Source organism: Rhinichthys klamathensis, unplaced genomic scaffold (genome assembly GCF_029890125.1).
Source record: "Rhinichthys klamathensis goyatoka isolate OS25496 unplaced genomic scaffold, OSU_Roscu_1.1 h1tg000505l_1, whole genome shotgun sequence".
NCBI classification, from domain to species: domain Eukaryota; kingdom Metazoa; phylum Chordata; class Actinopteri; order Cypriniformes; family Leuciscidae; genus Rhinichthys; species Rhinichthys klamathensis.
Window position 1 is genome coordinate 150,467 of NW_026606986.1, and position 23,179 is coordinate 173,645.

The 23,179-nt window shown below is 39.3% G+C and overlaps 2 protein-coding genes, 1 long non-coding RNA gene and 1 pseudogene across 5 annotated transcripts in view; 1 reads left to right on the plus strand and 3 right to left on the minus strand.

Moving 5' to 3' along the window:
• The window catches only part of ldb1a (LIM domain binding 1a), a 22,697-nt gene extending 16,503 nt beyond the window's left edge, over nt 1–6,194 (minus strand). Inside the window, exons 1-3 of one of the 3 annotated variants that reach the window (XM_056238011.1) lie at nt 5,654–6,194; nt 5,418–5,457; nt 2,522–2,622 (exon numbers count right to left, since the gene is read on the minus strand). In XM_056238011.1, coding sequence (XP_056093986.1) covers nt 2,522–2,549 — 28 coding nt within the window. In that variant the 5' untranslated portion in view covers nt 2,550–2,622; nt 5,418–5,457; nt 5,654–6,194. Of the gene's footprint in view, nt 1–2,521; nt 2,623–4,371; nt 4,397–5,417; nt 5,458–5,643 lie in introns of those variants that run through there. The other 2 variants (XM_056238012.1, XM_056238013.1) reach the window with 2 other exon arrangements.
• Nucleotides 285–5,539, plus strand: LOC130072776 (uncharacterized). The gene is made up of 3 exons (XR_008804167.1): nt 285–635; nt 790–892; nt 5,062–5,539. It is a non-coding gene; the product is annotated as an uncharacterized LOC130072776 (long non-coding RNA).
• Nucleotides 6,024–13,601, minus strand: LOC130072799 (uncharacterized protein K02A2.6-like; annotated as a pseudogene).
• Nucleotides 13,602–19,451: 5,850 nt separating this feature from the next.
• Nucleotides 19,452–22,801, minus strand: polr1c (RNA polymerase I and III subunit C). Its single transcript, XM_056238004.1, has 9 exons — nt 22,696–22,801; nt 22,388–22,459; nt 22,178–22,285; nt 21,913–22,045; nt 21,623–21,742; nt 20,260–20,412; nt 19,944–20,093; nt 19,741–19,857; nt 19,452–19,649 (listed from the first exon to the last, which is right to left on the minus strand). Exons 1-9 carry the CDS (start codon nt 22,777–22,779, stop codon nt 19,531–19,533), a joined length of 1,056 nt encoding a protein of 351 aa, XP_056093979.1. The 5' UTR covers nt 22,780–22,801; the 3' UTR covers nt 19,452–19,530.
• Between the last annotated feature and the right edge of the window lie 378 nt (nt 22,802–23,179).

Consider the following 23,179-nt stretch of genomic DNA (forward strand, 5'->3'; position numbering starts at 1 on the left):
ATAGGAATGTAAACAAACCAGGCTTCAAACGAAACCTGTGTCGAGGGGAGGGACGTGCGCTGTAAGCACAGATTGCATCGTGTTTCTGACAGAGGTGAACATCACAAGCAGGCTTTTATGGTGCTCCTCTGCCTTTTATGAAATGGCGCAGTGGGACCCCACACAAAAGCAAGAAAGAGCCGTCTTTCGCGCTCCAAGCCTCCGTTTCAGTCTAGCCCCGTCTCGTTCTTTCTTCTCTTCACCCTCTTTCCCGCCTCCCTCTTCACAAAAAAGGAAAGCAATCAGACAGGACACATGTCTGTGGAAATTTCCATGACTACGCTCGTAAAAATGTACCCTTGTGACTTGATTTTAAACAAATGTTATGTGCCAAATTTTGGCTTGTTTATCAATGAGGTTGCCAGAGAGGCTTTTGTGGTTGGCTCTTGCACTGAGATAAAAATCTGACTTGAGAGCGTCTGAAGAAACTGCTTGCCTTGTGTTTATGGCACCGAAACAATCCCCACACCGGTCCAAACTTGCCTTGATGCCATTCACCCTGTTTTTAATCTTTATCACAGTGAGGGAGAGGACAAGCACTATGTTCCTTGTAATTGTGATTATCTTTCCATGATGCCACAGATCTCAAGAACATGGTACTTGGAATTTGAAACTCCTATAGACTGAACATATGGACTCTATTAAAAACGTATAAGTGATCCAGAGACTATAACTTGTGAGAGAGAAAGACTTGGTCAGAAACAAGGGTGCCTTGTGTCTAATGTGTCTAAATGTGTTCTCTCTATTTAGGTGATGGCGCACACTGGGCTACACAGCAAAGTCAACATATGCTACATCACTGCTTCCAGCATGCTTGACCACACTCAAACAAACTGCATACATTCATTCACAGGTAACCTTTGGACTTAAGACGCTAAGATTCCAAAAGGTAAAGATGGCAAAAGAATGAGGAAAGCAGCTTTATATCATCAATGTGTCACTCCTAACGGTTTTTCACAAGGTGTATGGTCAAACTAAGCAAGTCTCATGAAGTTTCATGTTGCCATTGATTGGACCACACAGTTCCGTTGAATCTGGTTTAGAGATTCCCTATGAGGATACTTGTTGTTAGATCACCAGCATGGAGCCATGTCTCCAAAAGCATCACTTGATTCTCAGCCAAGACCAGTCACGGTGCAAACATTTTTATGAAGGTTCTGTCCCATCTTCTCAGAGTGTGGATCTAGCAACACCAAAGTCATGGGTTCGATTTAAACTCATCAAATGTATACTTTAAATGCAATTACATTGCTTTGGATACAAGTATGTAAATATTAATATTTTAAAGATAAATGTTATACATATATGCATAAATATGAAAATATAAAATATAAGATTTTTAAATACAAATATATATATATATATATATATATACACATGCACACACAAACAATATAAATGCATACATATACAAAATATATTGAATATAAATTATATAACATATTTAAAAAATATAAATTAATGAAGAATACATAAATATATACATTTTTTAGAGTTTATTGTAATTCATAATAAACATAATATACAGAAATATAATATTTATAAATATGAATAAATATAAAGCCCTATTGTAATGCATAATACATATAAGTAATAATACTAAAAAAATAAATATTTATTCAAATTAATATAAATATAAATGAAGACTGATTTGTATATTTTAAAAAAACACAGTGATTGATGCTTGTGACTAATCGTGCATTTCATCTTATATAAATTAATTAAGACAGATGTCTCTATTCAACAGTCTCAAAGTAAGAACAGCTGCCAAAAAGTCAATGCCTTTGATTTCAAACCCCTTCAACATGTGAAAAATGTTTGCAATGCAGATGAATGAATTTGTGTTGGGTGTTTTTTTTTTTCCTTTACAGAAACAATCCATATATTATTCCCTGCCATCGGCACAAATGACAAACCAATGCCTAAAATGTTTTCAGAACATGATTCATGAAGGAAAAACAAAGAGAATATGTTTTTCATAACCGTCAGAAGGTTAAACTGCCACAATGTCCTGCTCAATCAAAAGCGTTTACTTGCTTTTCTATGCAAAGCACTTTAAGATGCGAGTGAAGGCTGACGTCATATGAGAAAGGAAAGCACCCCGCACAACTATACACACCAGTCAGGGAGACTATTCAAGTCACAGCAATGTCCAGGAAGTCTCTGCTCTGAGATCACATACACATTTCTTGCACAAACTAATGCATGTCATTGCATCCACAAATAAAATACACAAATGAACTTCTAAAACAAATGTCGGCGTACAGGAATGCTGATTTATGTAATGCTCCTTTAATGTTCAAATAAACAGGCCATACAGTGCAGACTGCAACACATGACCTAAGTGGCTTCACATTGGGGCACAAGAGATGTGAAGTCTTCTAGGTATAGTCCTCTCCCTTTCATTCCCAAAAACCCCATGTTGTTTCGCAACTCCTGCCTGAAGCAGTCCATGCTAAAGAGATGAAATTAGAGCTCCTACCTGGGCAAGCACAACCTCCAACAGACATCTTCTCACATGTTTGGCACTGCTCTTAATGAAATGGTGTTGTTCAGTCCACGCACTGCTAGCATGGGCTTCTTCTGAGAAAGAGAAACAGGCAGAAAGGGGTGGGGAGTCAGTAGGAGGAGGGCACAAAAAAATCAAAATGTAGAAACAAGAGCTCTGCGAGAAACAGGAAGTAGGAATTACACTCCTGCTCGACACTGCGCCCAGGTTCATTAATATGCAAATTGCAATACTTGTGGGAGGGAGAAAATATGAGAGTGAGAGAGACAGAGAGTGTGTGTGACACAGGAGAGGAACAGAGAAGGAGGGAGAGGGGAAGCGAGAGCCAACATTGTCAAAGTGACCTGTGAGGCACATTTTAGAGCACATTGGCCATGTGATGCTGTTCTTTTTTTCTCTCTGTGTATTGCCTATTTTTGCCTTGTGCTGCTAACGGAGATAAACAGAGGCAGCCAGAGCCCAGAGGCACGGAGTCATTACCGCCTAGTGGAGCTACGACACACAGCATAAACACACACATGCACACGTACAGCCTGCCCTCCTGATGCTCCCAGGGGTCTGCTGCACAGCTCACCCCTGCCAGAGTGAAACACACGTACACACACACACACACACACTCTATATGCTGCATGACTGATCTCCCTTCTCCTCATACAGCTGTCCTTCTCCTCTCTGCATGTTCTGTGCATTTTAGTAACCTATGCATTGCTATGCATAATTCTCTCTTTGATACCTTCACAGAAAAGTACTGTGGGGTATGCACAATATATTAGTATCATATCAGTTATTAGCCAATATATATAATAAATGTACTTTTTTATATATCTGTATTAGTCAATATTGGATATTTAGTAGTTCATGCTCATTTCCCGTTTTTTCATTTAAATTACTTTTGTCGCCGTCTAACAAATGTTAATATTTGTATAATAAATATTATGCATTTATGGTTAATACAATATATGTAAATATAAATGTTATTAGTAAATATATAAGTGATATTAGTATAGCAAATATTAATATAAAACTATTAATTGAATATGCATAATAAGCATTTAAACAATTGTAGTTTTTAGTGTTTTTTATTTATTTAGGATAGATAGATAGATAGATAGATAGATAGATAGATAGATAGATAGATAGATAGATAGATAGATAGATAGATAGATAGATAGATAGATAGATAGAGCAAATTTATATAGCATGGTATTAATGTGGTACTACTCTTTAAGAATAGCATGGTATTTCTGTGTCCAGAATCATTAAACTACCTTTTTAGTAAATATAGTAACTGTGATTTATTGGGAAAAATGGGACTGTTAATTGTTACCATATTCAGATAGCATGATATCTACCTTGCACATCAAGATACTTTTAAGAATACCCTGGTATTTCCAAAATAAATGTCCAAAACATGGTAACTTTTTGTAAGTATTGTAACAGAGTAGTGATAGAATTGTTAGGCAAATGGTACTGTTAATGCTTACCTTATATAGCATGTTATTTACATGGTACTTTTAAGAATACCATGGTAATTCAATGTCCAGAATCACAGTAATACCCTTTTCTGTACATATAGTAGCTGCGATTTACTCTTATTGACAACAGAATGATTTTGTTAATGGTTACCATATTCATAATGCATGATATCAACAATCAAAATTACTTTTAGGAATAGCATGGTATTTCTATAGTACATGTCAAAACAACAACAACATGGAAATACCTTGTTTTATACATGTAGCAACTGTCATTTATTCTCATCGACAAGAAAATGGTTCAGTTAATGGCTGAACCATTTTCCAGATTAAAAATTCAGAACGTACCTGGGGTACTGGGACATTGGAGAAACAGCCCAGGGAGTGTGCTAAGGTGTCTAATTTCTTCAAGGAGCCCGTGTTTAAAACTGACAGAGCACTCACAGAAAACAATACAATTTAGAAGTTAATCGCTTTGTAATTAAAAAAAGCTCAGCATTTATCTTTGTCTCTAATTGCACGCTCACATCTTCAACCCTCCCGGTTTCAGAGACTCATTGGCTTTCTCATAGTCCCAAAGGACAGACAGAGGTCCCTGTCCACATGGCACCCACTCTGTGTCAGCCCCGCGATCGACCCGACGCCTCCCCCGCTCTGCCCTGCTTCTCCCTTCTCAAAGCCTCTCCCTCCAGTGGGCTGTGCTTCTAACTACCGAATCTCACACACCACTGGTCCTTTACGTCCCCTGTCAAAGCCGCCTGACAACTCCAGAGGGGGGGGGGGGGAGCGAGCGAGCACTCAGCAACCTCTTGATTTCACAGACTCTCATCCAGCGTATCTAGGGAACAGTGTTCTGTTTTCATCTCACCGCTGTTACATGTCACCTGTCACTCAAAATCAATATGCCGACACTGAGACAACACTCTCCATCCCTCACAGACACAAACGACCTGCCAATCAGATACAAAATCAGATGTGCTCTGCAATTATTTACTCTTAAAATGCCTCTGATGATCTCATTTGATTTACTTTCCTCAGCCGAGAGGAGCTGCGGTCCAAAACGCAGTGATCGAAGAACAAAGAGAGCCACTCCATGGAGAATAATTTCACATTGAGGGGTTTCCTTGCGCCGCTGTAGGAAATGGCTTTTTGTTTTCAGAGCCCCAGATTGGCTTTGAAGCGCTGAGCCTCGGGAGATGCTCTTCACCACAGACTGCACAATCAGGTCTCCCTCCCTCCCTCCCTCCCTCTCTCTCCTTCGTCCTCAGTCACACGCTCTCACACTCCAACTCGCGGCTCTGCTGAAAACAAAGATGATCCCTCCTCTGTCTTTCCTCTGACACCACCATTGTTGAAGCCTAGATGTTTACCTGCATGCGCTGACACTCACTCACCTTCCCTCGCAGTTACGGCGGTGTTCCTGGTGTTGCCACGCTGTCGAGAAACAAACAGAGAAAAGATCTATAATCAACTCCTGATTCGATTATGTGCATGAAAAGAATAACAACAACAACAGCAACAACAAAAAACCAAGTCGATTTATCACCACTTGAATAAAATACAAAAAAAAAAAAAAATGAATCTAATCAAGTTAACAATGTTCCACATTGTTTGCCTCACCACAATTTACCTCTTCGGGGTCTGTGCTGTTTGTGGTAGTCGAAGCTCTGTGTATTGATGATCTGGAGCTGGGTCAATTAGCCCTAAAAAGCATGGACAGAGAGAAAGAGAGGGAGAGAGAGCGTAGAGGAGAGCAAAAGGAGGAGGCGGGAGAGAGCGCACTGATCCACTGGAATAAATATGACGCAGAGCCAGAGCAACTTCTCCAGCCCGCTGTACCCAGCGAGGGCACTGTCACCATGGCAACGGCAGAGCAGTGATAGCTCGCCGGGGCACACAAGGCACGGCATTATTCTGTCTCTCACTCACTGGAAATACACAGTTCCACTCAGGCGGCGAGCACGTAGGCAGGCGGACGGGCGCCTCGTGTTCAATTAACTCTACTCGTTCTGGGCCCCAGGAGCCCAGCCACCTGTGACCTGCGACGAGGAAGGACGTCGCTTAATGCAAAGATTATCTGAGAACACACCAAATGGGTCATTAATCAGCATTCGGAGACGGATCCTTACAGACTGTATATTAAACGAAAACAAAGAGTTTGCTTAATTATGTTGAATGGGAATAGTTTATATGGCATTGTCAAATGAGAAATGTGTATTAGCTTGCTGAAAAAAACTTGGTTTATTTGTCTTTGCTGGTTTAAACTGGACTTCCAGACTGGCTAAGCTGATTTTAGATGGATGCCAGCTGGTCACCTGGCCCTTATAAAACATCTTAAACCAGCCTAATCTGGTCTTCTGGTCTCCCAGCCTTTTCAGGCTGATCTGTGGACTGGTTTTAAAAGGGTATTGGGCCTTCTTCAGTCTTGCTGACGAGCAGCTTGACGAGTCTTGGAGACCAGACGATATCATTTTTTCAGATGATATATTCATTAGTCTACTACAAAACTACAAATATTTTTTGCTGGTCTTAGCTGGTTTAAACTGGTCCCCAGCCTGGCTAAGCTGTTTTTATCTGGATGGACAGCTGGTCTCTTGCAAAACAAATATCTAAAATCAGTCTAATTTGTTTTGCTGGACTCCCAGTCTGTGGTCTGTTGGACTTGTTTATAGGGGTTTTGGTCACTTTTCAGCTAGTCAGGCTGGGAGACTTGCTGAAAAACAGGTTGACCAGACTGGGAGACCAACCTAAACCAGATAAGACCGGCAAACCAGCTTAGTTTAAGTAGGTTTTTTTAGCAGTATTGCCAAATGAGAGATTTATTAGTGCTGGAAAAAAAAAATCTAAGCTAGTTTGTTGGTCTTAGCTGGTTTAAACAGATCCTCAACCCTTTAGCTTATTTAGCTAGGTGGTCTCCCTGCCTGACCAGCTGAAAAGTGAAAACCAGCCAATAAAAACTTCTTAAACCAGCCATGTCTGGTTTGCTGGTCTCCCAACCTGGTCTGTTGACAGATTTTAAAAAGATGTTGGGCACTTTTCTGCTGGTCAGGCTGGGTGAAAAGTGCCCAAAGCTCCTCTGATACCAGCTAACAGACCTGCCTGACCAATGTGGAAGATGAGCAAACAAGTTTAGCTTGGTTTAAGAAGGCTTTTATAGCAATGTCATTCTTTAATGTGGCAAAAATCAGCCCATATTCTTGCATTAAACTTCCACTGCCATTCATGTCAAGACTGAGACATTTGTTAAATTATTTGACCTAAGTTGAAATCAAAAGCAATTTGTTTTAATAGCAATGGAAAACTGAAGTAGTTAGGAAAAATGGTAATATCCAGACAGTCTAAAGATATAATAAGCATGAAATCAAAAGCAATTTGTTTTATTAGCAATGGAAAACTGAAATAGTTAGGAAAAATGGTAATATCCAGACAGTCAAAAAATATAATAAGCCTAATCTTAATGATCTGTCAAACTGTGTTAAAGTAAATTCCACCAAGTGGGCCGAGGAACTGGGTGATCCTTTCACCATAATTTGCTTGCTTAGAAAAATACATTATGTTTTATAAACAACAGCTCTGGCCAACAAGGATATGAGATTTTTCTTCTGTCTTTTTATGCTTCGAGTGGTGTCCGCTGCTTGCCAAGAGCAAAGCTGAGTAATGAGACAAGATGGAGAGGAACGGAGAGTGCCAAACGACTCCAGTCTCAACCAGTCTCAGCAGAACCATTCTAATGATGCGAGCCGCACAATGAAGGTGACCCACTTATAGTGCCGCTTCCCTCTGTGACTCGCCGTCTCCGAAGACAACCTGGCCCAATTTCAACAGTCCTGTACACATTGTGTGCGATTATGTGGCTATTTGCTTGAGCATTATGGGTGGGCGGGTGTTTGGTAGAATACAGCTCAAAATGATCTACTGCAGATGTTGTGCCCACCCATAATAATAAGCCAAAATGTGACTAAGGCCACCTGGAAAATGCAGAATTAATGCAAAGAAATGGCAAAGAACTTCTCCTATTGAGGTCAACAAAAGTAATTAGATACAAAGTGAAGTATCTGGATCGTGCATAAATCTGAAGGAACTTCATCAGGTGCTCTGGTGTTTGTATCATCTGGCAAGAAAAAAACAGGATTTCACGCATAATGCTTTCATTGTGCTGACTCCAGCCCTCATTGTGCCAAACAATGCCTACAGTGCAAATGCAAAGCTACTTTAGACACATCTGCCTCTGGCAATAGCAGCATATGCTGGACATTAGCTCTAGTAATTCAGTCAGCATGTTTGTATGTAACTCAAAGCAGACAAGAACCTCAGGGTTGTGCACTTTAGAAGCACTGATGGCAAACAATAATTGCATATCTATTGGTGATGATCTTTATGTAAAGTATTGGCATTTTCAAGATGGAAACTTTCCAAGCAAGTAAATACCTCTAAGTTCACTGAACTGAACACAAAGTCAAATTTTCAGGTCACTGCCATGATAAAAAGGAAAACGTCCCGATAGTACTGCATTACTTAGTCCTACTGGCATTAGATGTTTAAACTGTGTCAAGAGGTATACGTGTAATTAATATAAGGACATTTCAGAAGACTGACTTGATTGCATCCATCACCATTCACCAAGATACATAATTTGATTTCATTGATAGAGAGCAGAACTGGCAGGCAAAATAAAACTGGGAAACGCTTAGTTTTTTTTCTTTCTTGTGGAAACTTTGAAGATGAATGATCCAAAAGAAACGGAAACAAAAATCGAAATGCACGCAAAGAGTGATGGTCACTCACATTTTGCTGCTAGCTTAAAGGGATAGTTCACCAAAAAATGAAAGTTCTGTCATAATTTACTCGCCCTCAAGTTGTTCCAAACCTGTATGAATTTCTTTCTTCTGCTGAACACAAAAGAAGATATTTTGAAGAATCAGTAACCAAACAGTTGATGGACCCCATTGACTTCCATAGTAGGAAAATTTTTTACTATGGAAGTCAATTTGGCCCATCAACTGAACTTTTCCTTTAACGTTATTGCCGTTTTATGAATATTAACAAGTTTAAAACTATTTTTATAGGTTTACAATCTAGGTACAAGCGTTATTGTGGGTTAAACTGACCCTAATTGGATTCAATACAATTCAGACACACAAACAAAACATACTATGAAAAACTAACAAAAAAAGGTAAAAACAGCAAACCTTTAACATTAATACTTCTCATAAAAAACAGGAGAAAGACTGTATTCTACATGCGGGACCATGGCCACAATTTACTAAAATGAGAGAACGAATTCTTAATTCGTGGCCATTATATATATATATATATTTATACTACAGGGCTGTTGAATGCTTGATTCTGATTGGTTGAGAACGTTCTAAGGTGTGCAATTATTTTCAGGGAAACGCACGGCTAAAGTAGTTCCAGGCAGGTTTGACCGCATTACAGTTCCATATCACTGCGCATAGCTAACTGTCATAACGGAAAATAGGATACAATTCATAACAAGAAAAAACATGCAGCCCATGCGCTTGATCTGCCATTTTCGATGTCTAACTTCACAATCAATGGACACATGCAGTTTAATTTGAATTAAAAAAAAGGATATAGTCCTATCTATAATCAATAGAAAATTAAACTGAATATATAAATAAATTGATAGTCCTGCTGCTGCATGGGTTTTCGTAATTATTCCAGATAATATACAAATAAATAATTATTGATAGGCCTACTTATTAAAAGGGCTTTGTGTTTATTTTATTAGGCTAGTCTACTGTCAATAATAGAAAAAAAAGAATGAACGAATTAAAACGAATTGAATTAATAAATAAATAATAATATTGACGCACATGCTTTTCTGTCTTATTATTTGCAACATCTCTCTATCTCTAATAACTGCATTAATAACTAGGCCACATAAAGCGGGGACACACTTATTGTAAGGCCGGTTATGAATGTAATTTGATACTTATGACTGATCATGCCCAAACGCGTTCAGTCTGTGTTCACAGTCGGTGTTTGAACCTGAACCTGCTGCAGCCGATGGAAACAGTCAGTCTTCGGATGTTTCAGCAAGTCGTAAGTGTGTCCCCATCATTAGTCTGCTGTCTGTGGCTCAGACCTCCGTTACTAACTCTAAAATGACGTTTTGGAATTAGCAACGGAGGCATGGGATTAGATGCGTAAGAAATTAGTCCTTCATACAAGAGCGTTTTAATGACAAAAACTTGACAAACGTCTTGTAATAACTTGCAGGAGACAAATCCGTTAAAGGCAGTTCATTTACTCAAGGAACATCAAGCCAGCAGTACACTTGAGAACAGTTCCAGGTGGAACACATGTCTACTGACAGTTTCTTCTTTGCTACTCTTAAGCCCAAAGGCAAAAAACATTAGATTGCCCCCTACAGGTTAATCTACAAAAGCTCACTCTACAACACCCCCTTCCCCCTAAGTTTACAATATAATTACCATATATGAACTTCATGTGACCACAATACTGTTACATTTTTTTTTTTTTTTTTTTTTTTTTAACCTAATTTCATAATCTTTCAAATGACCAGGCAATTTCCTGGTTCTTTGTGACCTTCTCATAATCACAACAGGACTAACAGATTTGTCCATTTCAGTTATTATCTCAGCAGCTTGAGAAGAATCCCCAGCTGCTTCAAAGGGATTGACTTCCTCCGGAATGTCCTCAGCCCCTGTTGTCTCCGTCTCTTTAGAAACCACAGAAGCAGAGTTGTCAAAAAAGTCATAATCAGGAGATTTACCGTCAATTTCCTCCCCTGGACGTTTCACCCGCAATTCCTGTCGGCCATGAATTTGATCCACATGTCTTCGGACCACTCTCCCATCGCCCAGCATCACTTTATAGGAAAGTGGTCCAGTCACAGTCTCTATGTTCCCCGGAATCCATTTCGGTCCATAGCTAAAGTTGCGAACCAGAACTGGATCTCCCATACCAAAACTACGTTCGTGGGCCTTCTTGTCATGATGTGCTTTTTGCTTCTGTTGTTGTTTCTGAATCTTCCTAGTCAAGTCAGGATGCATAAAGTCCAGAGAACACCGCAATTTCCGTCCTTGTAACATTTCAGCTGGAGAGAGACCGGTGGTGGTCTGAGGAGTAATCCTATAGCTGAATAACACTCGGGCCAATTTAGTTACAATCGTCCCTTCAACACATTTTTTTAGCATGCCTTTAATAATTTGTACGGCCCGTTCCACTAACCCATTACTCGAAGCATGATAAGGTGCAGAAGTAACATGCTGAACTCCATTTTTGTTCAGGAACTCTTTAACTTCAGCACTAACAAAACAAGTAGCATTATCTGATACAATAAGTTCCAGTAGTCCCTGGTTACTGAAACTTTTACGCAAACATTCAATGGTGGCAGCCGATGTGGCTGAGTTCACAGGATACACGTCCATCCATTTCGAATGTGCATCAATCAAGACCAAGAACATTTTTCCCATAAATGGTCCAGCATAATCCACATGCAATCTTTGCCATGGTTTTTCTGGCCAATTCCAAGGATGCAGTGGGGCTACAGCCGGAACGTTCCTATGCTCTTGGCACAGATGACATGTTTTAACCAACCTTTCAACATCTTGATCTAACTTGGGCCACCATACGTAACTTCGGGCCATAGCTTTCATCCTGGACACTCCTGGGTGACACTGATGCAATTGTTTCAGGACTTCTGATCTACCCACACTGGGAATGATGACCCTGGCCCCCCAGAGCACACAACCATCCTGTACACTTAATTAATATTTTCTTGATGTAAAAGGGTCAAACTCTGCTCCAATTAACTCATGCCCACCACGTTGCACCATTTCTCTCACCCTGGATAATACCGGATCTTTTTGCGTCCACCCTCTCACTTGTTCTGCAGTTATCAAGGTTATGTCTGCATTCTCCAGCATCAGGACTCTTTCCTCCTGTTCAATGCCTGATTCCGTTGACACTGGTAACCGACTTAGAGCATCTGCATTTCCATGATCTTTGCCCGGCTTGTAGATGATGTTGTATTCATAGGCTCTTAGTGTCACAGCCCATCGCTGGATCCTAGGAGATGACATTTGGGGAACAGCTTTTAATTCATTAAATAAGGACAACAAGGGTTTATGGTCCGTAACTATAGTAAACTTCCGACCATACAAATACTTATGGAAGCGTTGTAAGCCGAACATGATGGCCAACCCTTCCTTGTCCAACTGCGAATAATTCCGCTCCGCTTGATTCAAAGTCCTTGACATAAATCCAATGGGTCTCTCACTACCATCTGGCATCTTATGCGAAAGAACTGCACCTAGGCCATAAGGAGAAGCATCACATGATAAAATCACATCCTTCTGGGGGTCATAGTGGACCAGAACTTGTACTGAGTTGATCATTTCCTTGGACTGAGCAAAAGCAGCCTCTTGTTCCTCCTCCCAGTTCCATTTTTCATCTTTTCGCAGCAATTTGTGCACAGGGGCTAAAATGGTAGACAAGTTGGGTAGGAACTTATTATAGTAGTTTAACAGTCCCAAATAGGCCTTCAACTCTGTCACATTCTTTGGTGAGGGAGCGTTTTGAATAGCAGTCACCTTTTCTGGTACTGGGTGGAGGCCAGTCTCATCTACTTTATGGCCCAAGAAAGTTACCTCTTTTTCCATAAAGGAACAATTACTCCGTTTCAACCGCAGTCCCGCTTCCTGCAATCTTTCCAATACCCTGGTGAGCGTTTGGAGATGCTCCTCATCATTACGACCAGTCACCAGGATGTCATCCAGGAAAACCGCCACATACGGAAGACCTTGCAGTACTCCCTCAATGGTCCTCTGGAAGATGGCAGGACTAGAAGACACTCCAAAGGGTAAAACACGGTAAGTAAACAGGCCCTTGTGGGTATTCACTGTGACATATTTCTTGGACTCCGCATCTAATGCAATCTGGTGGTAAGCATGGCTCATATCCAGGTTGGTAAACTTTTGTCCACCTGACAATGTTGCAAACAAATCGTCTATTCGAGGAATGGGATATTGTTCCAACTTTGAAACTCTATTCACCGTTAGCTTGTAGTCACCACATAGTCGTACAGTATTATCCGATTTTAAAACCGGCACTACAGGGGCAGCCCATTCAGAGTGTTTAACAGGTTCTATGATTTTTTCTTTTAACAGGCGTTCTATTTCAGCTTCTACCTTTGTCTTCATTGCATAAGGAACTGGTCTGGCCTTGAAAAATCTGGGAACCGCTTCCTTGTCCACATAAATCTTTGCCGGTGGACCTCTCAATTCACCCAATTCCTCTTTAAACAACTCTGAATGTTGGCTAAGCACTTCAGTCAAGGTTACATTTTCCACCGCTTGAATCTTATGTATGGCCTCCCATTCCATGCCCAATTCCTTAATCCATCCTCTACCCAAGAGATTGGGTCCTGTTCCAGGTACTACCACTACCGGTAACTCCTTCATGGCTCCTTTGTGTCTAACTTCCACTTGCGCAGAACCTAACACTGTTAAGGTTTGGCCAGTATAGGTTTTTAACTTCAAAGAACAGGTCTTTAATTCTGGAATTTTATGCTTTGTCCATAATTTGGAAAAATTTGACTCATTCATCACAGTCACACCACAACCGGTATCCACTTCAAAAGGTATGATGGACTCATTAACCGCCAATGTAATAGTCAGTGGAGCAACCTTTGGAATCTCAGTTTCTTTCAAACTGTGAACTGTAAAAATACCCTCTTCATCAGATGCACTTTTTTCATCTCTGCCCACATAATACGATCTCTGTCCTCCTCTGGTCACAACTCTCTTACGTCTTTCTCCCCCTTGAAAGTTTGTGTCTCTGCTGGAACTTTTTGATTTGCATACTTTCATTATGTGCCCTTGTTTCCCACATTGGTGACATTTCTCAGAAACAAATCTGCACTCATTGGCCAAATGTTGCAAACTTCCACATCTGTAACATGCTCTGCTTTGACTTTCGTCCTGCTTTACTGATGTTTTATGCACTCTCATTGACATGGATGTTTCTGAGCGTTTAGCTTGCAAATCCCTTACATCCTTATTGGCCGTTTCCATTGCTTGAGCTACTTTCAAAGCCTTTTCAAAAGTTAGATCCGCTTCTGCCAACAGTCTACGTTGAATACGGTCATCATTTATGCCACATACCAGTCTATCCCGAAGCATTTCTGTCAATTTTTCTCCATAGTTACAATCATGAGCCAATTTCCTTAATACTGCCACATACTCAAGTACAGTTTCCCCCTCTTCTCTTGATCTTGAATTGAATTTAAACCATTGTACAATTTCACTAGGTTTTGGGTTGAAATGCTCTTTAAGCAATTCTACTAATTCCCCAAATGTCTTTGTTCCTGGTTTAACTGGGCTCAGTAAATTCCTCAGTAGACTGTATGTTTGACTTCCTACAGTGCTCAACAATATAGCTTTTTGCTTGACTGCTTCTGTAATTTCATTTGCCTCGAAGAAATGCTGCAAGATCTCACAATATTCTTCCCAAGACTGAGATTGACTATCAAAAGGTGTGACTGTTCCTACCATGTTGGCCATCTTCTTTTCCCAAGCTCCAACTTGTATGGATTAAACTTATTCACCTTCCAACACTTTTTCCTCTTCAAGGCGTTTCTTCTCTTGCTTTCATCCTCGTTGCCAAAATGTAATAACTTGCAGGAGACAAATCCGTTAAAGGCAGTTCATTTACTCAAGGAACATCAAGCCAGCAGTACACTTGAGAACAGTTCCAGGTGGAACACATGTCTACTGACAGTTTCTTCTTTGATATGGAACTGTAATGCGGTCAAACCTGCCTGGAACTACTTTAGCCGTGCGTTTCCCTGAAAATAATTGCACACCTTAGAACGTTCTCAACCAATCAGAATCAAGCATTGTAAGGAATAATTGACGCCGGGCCGTTGAATTATTAGAAAAATAATGCACACCCGAGGTGTAACGGCCACTCCGCTTCGCGTCGTGACCGCATAACCACCTCGGGTGTGCATTATTTTTCTAATAATTCAACGGCCCGTCGTCAATTATTCCTTACAATGCTTGATTCTGATTGGTTGAGAACGTTCTAAGGTGTGCAATTATTTTCAGGGAAACGCACGGCTAAAGTAGTTCCAGGCAGGTTTGACCGCATTACAGTTCCATATCACTGCGCATAGCTAACTGTCATAACGGAAAATAGGATACAATTCATAACAAGAAAAAACATGCAGCCCATGCGCTTGATCTGCCATTTTCGATGTCATTTACTTTTGCCTTCCCTATACTCCTGCTCACTACAGTTTAGAGGATGCCTTTCAAGACAATCATTGGCAAACACCTACAGTAGTCAACCAGAATGCCTATTATCGCCGCAGAAAAAACAAACCAGTCACATTTCAAGTACTTCGCGAAATGACCTCCAGGTGGCGCAAATGGATACTGTGCAAAACAGCAGCAATATTGCCGCATTTTGAAATGTAAGTGGGGTTAATGTCAATTAAAGGAGAACTCCGGCGCAAAATGAACCTTTGGTCTAATTACACATTGTTACCTAGTCAACCGTTATCTGAGATTTGTTTTCATGATTATCGAATGTAAATAGTTTTATCTCTACAAACAGTTTAGCCTATAAAGCTAGTATAACGCTAGTATATTGGGCATAGTGTAATGACAAATAAAAATCGCTTGTTAATACCACTAACAAGGCTCAAAATAGCCCCACACTAGCACGGTAGCATAATGAGGGTCCCTACCTTCAAACCGAAGCATTGAGAACTTTGTCAGTGTCCAGACAGTTTAATAAGAAGATATTTTAAACATACAGTCAACTTCGCGTATACAGGCAGAAGCCATCTTTGAAATACAGCCTTTACCAGTCGATCTACGAACGCCGATCCAAGCCTGCTGTTCGCGCTCACCTTATCACAACTTATAGCTCGTTCACATTCTCACCAGCGCACTTGGATTGGCGTTCGTAGATCAACTTCTTCTTGTGGTACCATCTCAAAGAGGCACAAAATCTCTTTCTCGGACCTTTACCATGGCTGTTCCCTGTTGGTGGAATGATCTGCCTAACTCAACCAGAGCTTCTGAGTCAGTAGCCACTTTCAAGAAACTGCTGAAGACATATCTTTTTCGACAGCACTTGATTCAGTAGAATTAACACTTTCTCTTCTCTTCTATTCTATAAAAAAAAAAAAAAAAAAAAACCTGCACTAAGATTAAACTGAGAGGGGTTATAGCACTTACGTATTGTTGTCCTACTGTTAGTCTAACTGCTTCTATTGTTCTCATTTGTAAGTCGCTTTGGATAAAAGCGTCTGCTAAATGAATAAATGTAAATGTAATGTAAATGTAAACTGGTAAAGGCTGTATTTCAAAGATGGCTTCTGCCTGTATACGCGAAGTTGACTGTATGTTTAAAATATCTTCTTATTAAACTGTCTGGACACTGACAAAGTTCTCAATGCTTCGGTTTGAAGGTAGGGACCCTCATTATGCTACCGTGTTAGTGTGGGTCTATTTTCAGCCTTGTTAGTGGTATTAACAAGCGATTTTTATTTGTCATTACACTATGCCCAATATACTAGCGTTATACTAGCTTTATAGGCTAAACTGTTTTTAGAGATAAAACTATTTACATTCGATAATCATGAAAACAAATCTCAGATAACGGTTGACTAGGTAACAATGTGTGATTAGACCAAAGGTTCATTTTGCGCCGGAGTTCTCCTTTAACAGTAAGGATGAAAAACTACAACTATGGTAAACAGAATATATATATTTTTAGGCCAGAAAACGAGAACAATATCCTATATTTCATAGTGTAGGCCTATCTAGACGTTGGTTGGCGACAAGCCTCTTCCCCGGGGGAGCAGCGCGATAACAAAAAAACAAACAACAAACAAACAAAAAAATTTTTTTTTATAAAATATACAAGTCTTTGCATTCTGATTGAATTTGTTAAATAAATTTAAGAATCTGTCATAAGAGGACAGATATATATGACAATGATCCTGCATTATATTGTATTATAACGACGATGTAATATTAGCCTACCACTAAACTTTGACTATATGACCATATGCCCATTGCCATCATGAAATTATGTATTTTGCTTCCCTAGTCTTATGTGTCATATTCTTATTGGTTGACTGTCTTGATCGTTCACAGGTGTTTCTTGTTAGTCATTAGTCTTAAATAGCCCTCATGTTTCCATTGTATCTTGTCTAGTTTTGTTTGTGTAACCGCTGTTGGTGAGTCTCGTGTGTCCGTGCCGGTGTTTCCTTGTCCTTGCCGGTGTCTGTGCCGATGTGTCCGTGTCTGTGCCGGTGCTGGTGTCTGTGCCGGTTTTGTCCATGTCAGTGCCGGTGTGTCAGTGCTGGTGTGCCCATGCCGGTGTGCCGGTGTCCATGCCCGTACCAGTGTCCGTGCCCGTTCCGGTTTGTCAGTGTCTGTGCCGGTGTCCATGCCGGTTTGTCAATGTCGGTGCCCATGTGTCCGTGCTGGTGCCGGTATCCGTGCCCATACCGCTGCCGGTGTCCGTACCGGTGTGTCCGTGTTGGTACCGTACCAGTGTCCGTGCCGGTTTGTCCGGTGCCGGTATGTTTGTGTCCGGTACCGGTGTCCCTGCCGGTTTGTCCGTGTCCGTGCCTGTGTGTCCGTGTCGGTGCCGATCTGTATTGTATGAGTCTCATGTAACCACCGTGCCGGTTTGTCCGTGTCCGTGCCGGTGCTCGTGTCTGTGCCAGTTGGTGTCCATGACGGTTTGTCCGTGTCGGGATGCCCGTGTCGGTGTGTCCGTGCCCGTACCAGTGCCTGTGCCGGTTTCTGTGTCGGTGCGCCTGTGCCGGTGTCCGTGCCGCTTTGCTATCACATGAATAAATTAAATATGTACATTTTATAAATATATTAAAATAGAATAACAGGTATTTTAATTTGTATTAATATGGTCAAATTCAAGTTTTCTGAATTTGTGTTCTGTCACATTTTAAATGTTTGTGTTGTGTCTGTGTTCTGGCTTCTCCATCCCAATATACTGTACAATGCGACTACATTCACATCACATGTTAACACAGAGGTCAAGTTACACTCACGGGATACTGCAATTTACAAAAGTTCATTATTTGATGATGCTTTAAAGCCTTGCCAGTTAAGCATTTGACCGTGTCTGCCGCTATTCCATCACAGGAATAAATTTAATTTTTACGTTATATAAATATATTAAAATAGAAAACAGTTATTTTAAATGAAGTTCCTAAACGTAAGTTAGGGAAGAGTGAGCCAATCTAATCTTTCAGTCAACAGCCTGAGTATACAAGCAGCCGCTTACCTCTCTCTAGCATCAGCTGTTCCAGTATCCCTCCACCTCCCCAAACTCCACCTTCATCTTAGGTACCTCGCCCTTTTAATTATCAGGTCCAACATTTAGCCACTGGGGGGGGGTATATCAGAGCTCGAGTTGAAGCTGCTTCATCGAGCCCCTCTCCAGTGGACAGCAAGGCAAGCCAAATAAGTTTAACCTAATATCTTAAAGATTTTATGGGCAAACGAACTTGTTAATTTGTAATAATATTGTCACATTGTATTGTATGAGTCTCATGTAAGCAAGTCAAATTCACGTTTTTTTGCCGTGTCATGTCGGTGTACTTTATGTAAATGATGACAATTTTCATTTTTGGGGGAACTATCCCTTTACTGTTAATAAAACAACAACACAAAACAAAGAAAATCACTCGCTGTTCTGAGAACTTTAATAGTAGCTTTAATAAGTATCAATGTATAATATATACAGTGAAGTCTATGTAGTGTTTTATTTTTATATTTGTTCATTTAATTTCTTTCTTGAATGCTTGTTAAGTACACCTACTGTATCTGAAAAAATAAAGCACTGTTTTTTCATTTGTATATTATGTTGTGTATCTTTGTTCTTATCTTTTAATAACAAAGAAAATAATGACAAAGATTTTTATCTTTGCCACTTTGGCCTAAATGTCTGCCATTCTTTTTTATTGTATATGTTGTTACCTTGTAAGGCTTTGTTTTTAAAATAGGGACATTAGTTTGGCTGTAATGCTCAGTCACTTGCAAAATAGTAAAACCAACATGAAAAAGAATCGTGATATGATATTTTTGCCATATCACCCACCCCTAATTCCAATAACTCGGAAATATAATATAATATAGGGGCTAAGACTGAAAAGACTCTGGCAAAGTGCTTTGTTAAGATGTTGACTACAAAGATTGAGAGAAAAGAATTTTTTCAAAAACAAAAGTTTAATATACATTGGAAAAACATAAATATGTCACAAAATGTATTGTCAAATATGTGATTTATAGAATTATGTTAAGTTATAGCTGGACATCTCAAATCAAACAGATTAACTTGATTAATCTTGACTTTAGATTAACTTGACTTTAACTAAAGCTTAAAAATGTATGTACAATGCCAGCGAACCAATCACACGATTTCATTCAAAGCTATAGGATGATTGTGGCTAGCCTTATTTTCTTCCATCTAGTCCATTTCTGTCGTATCAAGCTCTGTGAGAAACTTCTGGCACTTAGAGATGAGGACATTAATGGCCTCGGTAACCAGGACATCAGGAGGGAGGATCCCTGTGGACTCCACTGAGACTAAAAAGAAAACACAGAAGAAAATGTTACAATACCTTTGGTAAATCACCACAAAACAAACCTAATGCAACACTTTTGATTGCGAACATACATATGAAATGATCCCGCACTCTGCCCAGTTTCACCAAGTTCTTCAAGTCATCATGCCGAAGAACTTCTCTGCTGCATGTGTCCAAACGACTGTTGACAACCTTAGCTACCTTCCTTCCTGAAATGCACAATTATTGGATTATAATACAACAACAAAAGCACCAAATATCAAGACTACATGTAAATATAGTGGAACAGTCCTACCGTTCACATTCTCTAGCTCAATAACTCCAGGAGAGAAGCATCGCTTTAACCTCTCCGCTTGTTCTCCCTCAATGGTCTGTAATAATGTGATTTCAGGAAGGAGTCTGTAGCTTGCGGTAGCCACAGGAGAAAACTTGGCATGATCCTTGCCTGGGAGGTGCAACAAATCTCTCCAGTTAATCACACAATTCATAAACAATATACAGGAAACTAGGGATTGGACACTGGAGTTAGATAATAACTAAAACTTTATTAAAGAAAAATATATATGCCTCCCTGGAAATCAAACATCTTCTTGGCCTCTTATATTACTCACCTATTCCTTTGACACAGTGCATGACTATATCAAGTTCCTGCCCTGGTCGGAGTTGTGCCAGGAGAATGTCCCCATGCACAGGACCAATCTTGGCATCTGCAAATACATCGGCCTGATTTCCAACTGGGAGCCATTTTATGTCACCTGAGTAGACTGAAACAAAACACAAGTGTTCAGTGACATGTTGTAAAACAGTGCAGTGATAACTAGAGTGTTTGTCATGGTTGGGAATTAATATCTTTGTGAAACCCTCATTATTTACACAAACTGTTGTTCCAAAACTGTAGGACTCTTTTTCGTGGAACACAAAATGAGATGTTAGGCAGAATGTTTGTTTGACAGAGTAAATCCCCTTTTACTTTCATTACATAATTTTTTTCCATAGAAGGAAAGGTGACTGACCGAAACCTTCTGCCTAACATATTTTGTGTTGCATGTAGGGCTGTACAATTAATGTAAATAAAGCAGATTCAATTTCAATATGGTTTACTGCGATTATCAAATTGCAACGGCTGCGATTCATTTAAATAACTATATGAGCTGCATGTTTCAGTGTGTAGCACGTGTTCGTTTACTGTACATGCAAGCAGCTGATGTCATGATCCAGCGTTTTTGCTGCTCCACACAAACTCATCTCTGCGTGTGCTCTGAGTTTGGGTTACTTATAACATGCATTTAGGAAGACAATAACCATATTCCAAACTTGTAATGAGAAATGCTTATACATCAGCTGGTGCCAACAAAAGAGAAGCTTTATGGGCTCCCTGTGGTTTTCCAGTGAAATAAAAGCTTAAATTTTGAAAATGAAGAAATTAAGACAACCATTCATATCAGAATTGTAATTTTACAGCAGTACTAAAAAAATACATTTGATAAAATATATTATTGTTTACAGTGAAATATTACAATAATATTTCTTTGTTTAACATTTTTATATAGGAAAAATAATTCTTCATATAATAAGTAATTCATAATAACAATTATTATTATTTTATAGTCGGAAATAAAAAAAAATTAGGCCAAACCGTGCAGCCATACAGATAAGCAAAGCAAATGTGGAGATTTTATTTGCAATTTTTTTTAACCCACAATTTAAATGTTTCCTCAAATTGTGCAGCCCTTGTTGGACAGAAGAATTAAAGTCATATGGGTTTGGAACAACACATTTAACATAGAAATGAGTTACAAGTTTAAATTAGTTTTATAGAGCACAACAACAAAAAAAGGTCCAGAGAGAGGGCGGATAATTAATCATGGAAAACAAAATGTATATTAAAAAGTAAACCTTGGGAGAAAAAATAAAATGCCTGATTTTGTCATCTAAAAAAACGTAATTTAAAAAAGTAAACCTCATTTTACTCACCCATGTGATTGAGATATAACTCCTTATGATCTGAAGAGTCTTTTGGGGCTCTAGGATTCCTTGTGCATTTTATCTTCAGCTGAAGTTGAATTGTGTCAATTTCTGTGCCTTCCTGATCCTCTGATAAACACAACACACTCAGCTGTCAAACTACCATCAATTACTTTAACAACTTCAGTCAGTTTTGGCATTTGTGGCACCATTACAAAAACGACTTTCCTCAAGATGAATACATTCATCTTATTAATTGTCACTTTAAAGTAAAAGATGTGCTTCCAGAGTTAACTTACCCGAATTCCTGTACTCAAAAAGACGAGGATCTGCTTTAATGGGCACAAGACCAAGCCTATGAGATAAAATCTCATCCTGAATTATCGATGTGTTATTGTAAATGAAGGCTTTCTCAATGGCCATTGTTGGGACCTAAATAGTCAAATGAATGAGGAAGAAAATAAACACTACAGTTCAAAGAACATGATGAATGTCACCTCCTGATTTAAGAACAGATGATAATGGCAATACAACATGTACACAAGCAGACAATAAGGTCATTACCTCAGCAAGTAAAATACGGCGAAAAGCATTGGCGATGGCCGCATCAATTCCAATCATATCAAACTCCAACGTGTTTTCATCAGAATTAACTATATCGATCCTGAAGTTCTGGAAGAGTAATATACACCTTTTGCATCAATCACGTATTAAACGCCCGACTCAGCACGATATTCATTATATAATAAAGGAATTCATGTAAAATTCACACACCTTTTTGAATTTTTCAAAGTCCCATGTGTCATCGTAACCAGGGTAATTTCCTGGATAATCCGTAGTATGGACCTGTAAATAGAGTAAATAGTAGTTACATATGTAGTTTACAGAAATACAAGTTATTAAGTATGATCATATAAATAAAATAAACAAAAAACACTGCAGTTTAAGTTTGTGTACGAAGAAACCTACATGGCATGTGCAACGTTATATAAATTATGCATACTTAAACTGAGATTGAAACAGCCTATATCGACATGAACACTATATGAATGAATACAAGTCCCGCAGAGTGCATAACTTACATTTTTAACGCCAAATTCACCCAATATTACTCTATCACGAATTTCATCCACGTTGTTCATAGGCGCCGCCATCTTTGCTGTCATTACCCTCTTGTGCCGACAGAGGGTAGAAAACTTCCATTCAAACACCCTATTCGAAAATAAGTCATTTAATAAATGCTTTATTTAACAAAACAATAAACATAGCAAATATAAGAAATAAAAAAAACATAAATTACAAAAATAGACAACTAAATAATATATAGGTTTTAAGAAAGGGTTATGCTTTGGTGTTCTTTAAACCCCATCAATATTTCAACAGACTGATTTTTTTTTTTTACACAAACTGCACAAATTCTACAAGTTGTCTACATATGCGACTGCGAGATCTACCTAAATGTTTTACCATTGTCCACTTGGTCGTGTGTGTATTTATTATATCTTATAATATTGTGTGTTGATGCAGTTCATTAAAACAGAGTAGATTTCGTTAAATCTTTTCAAA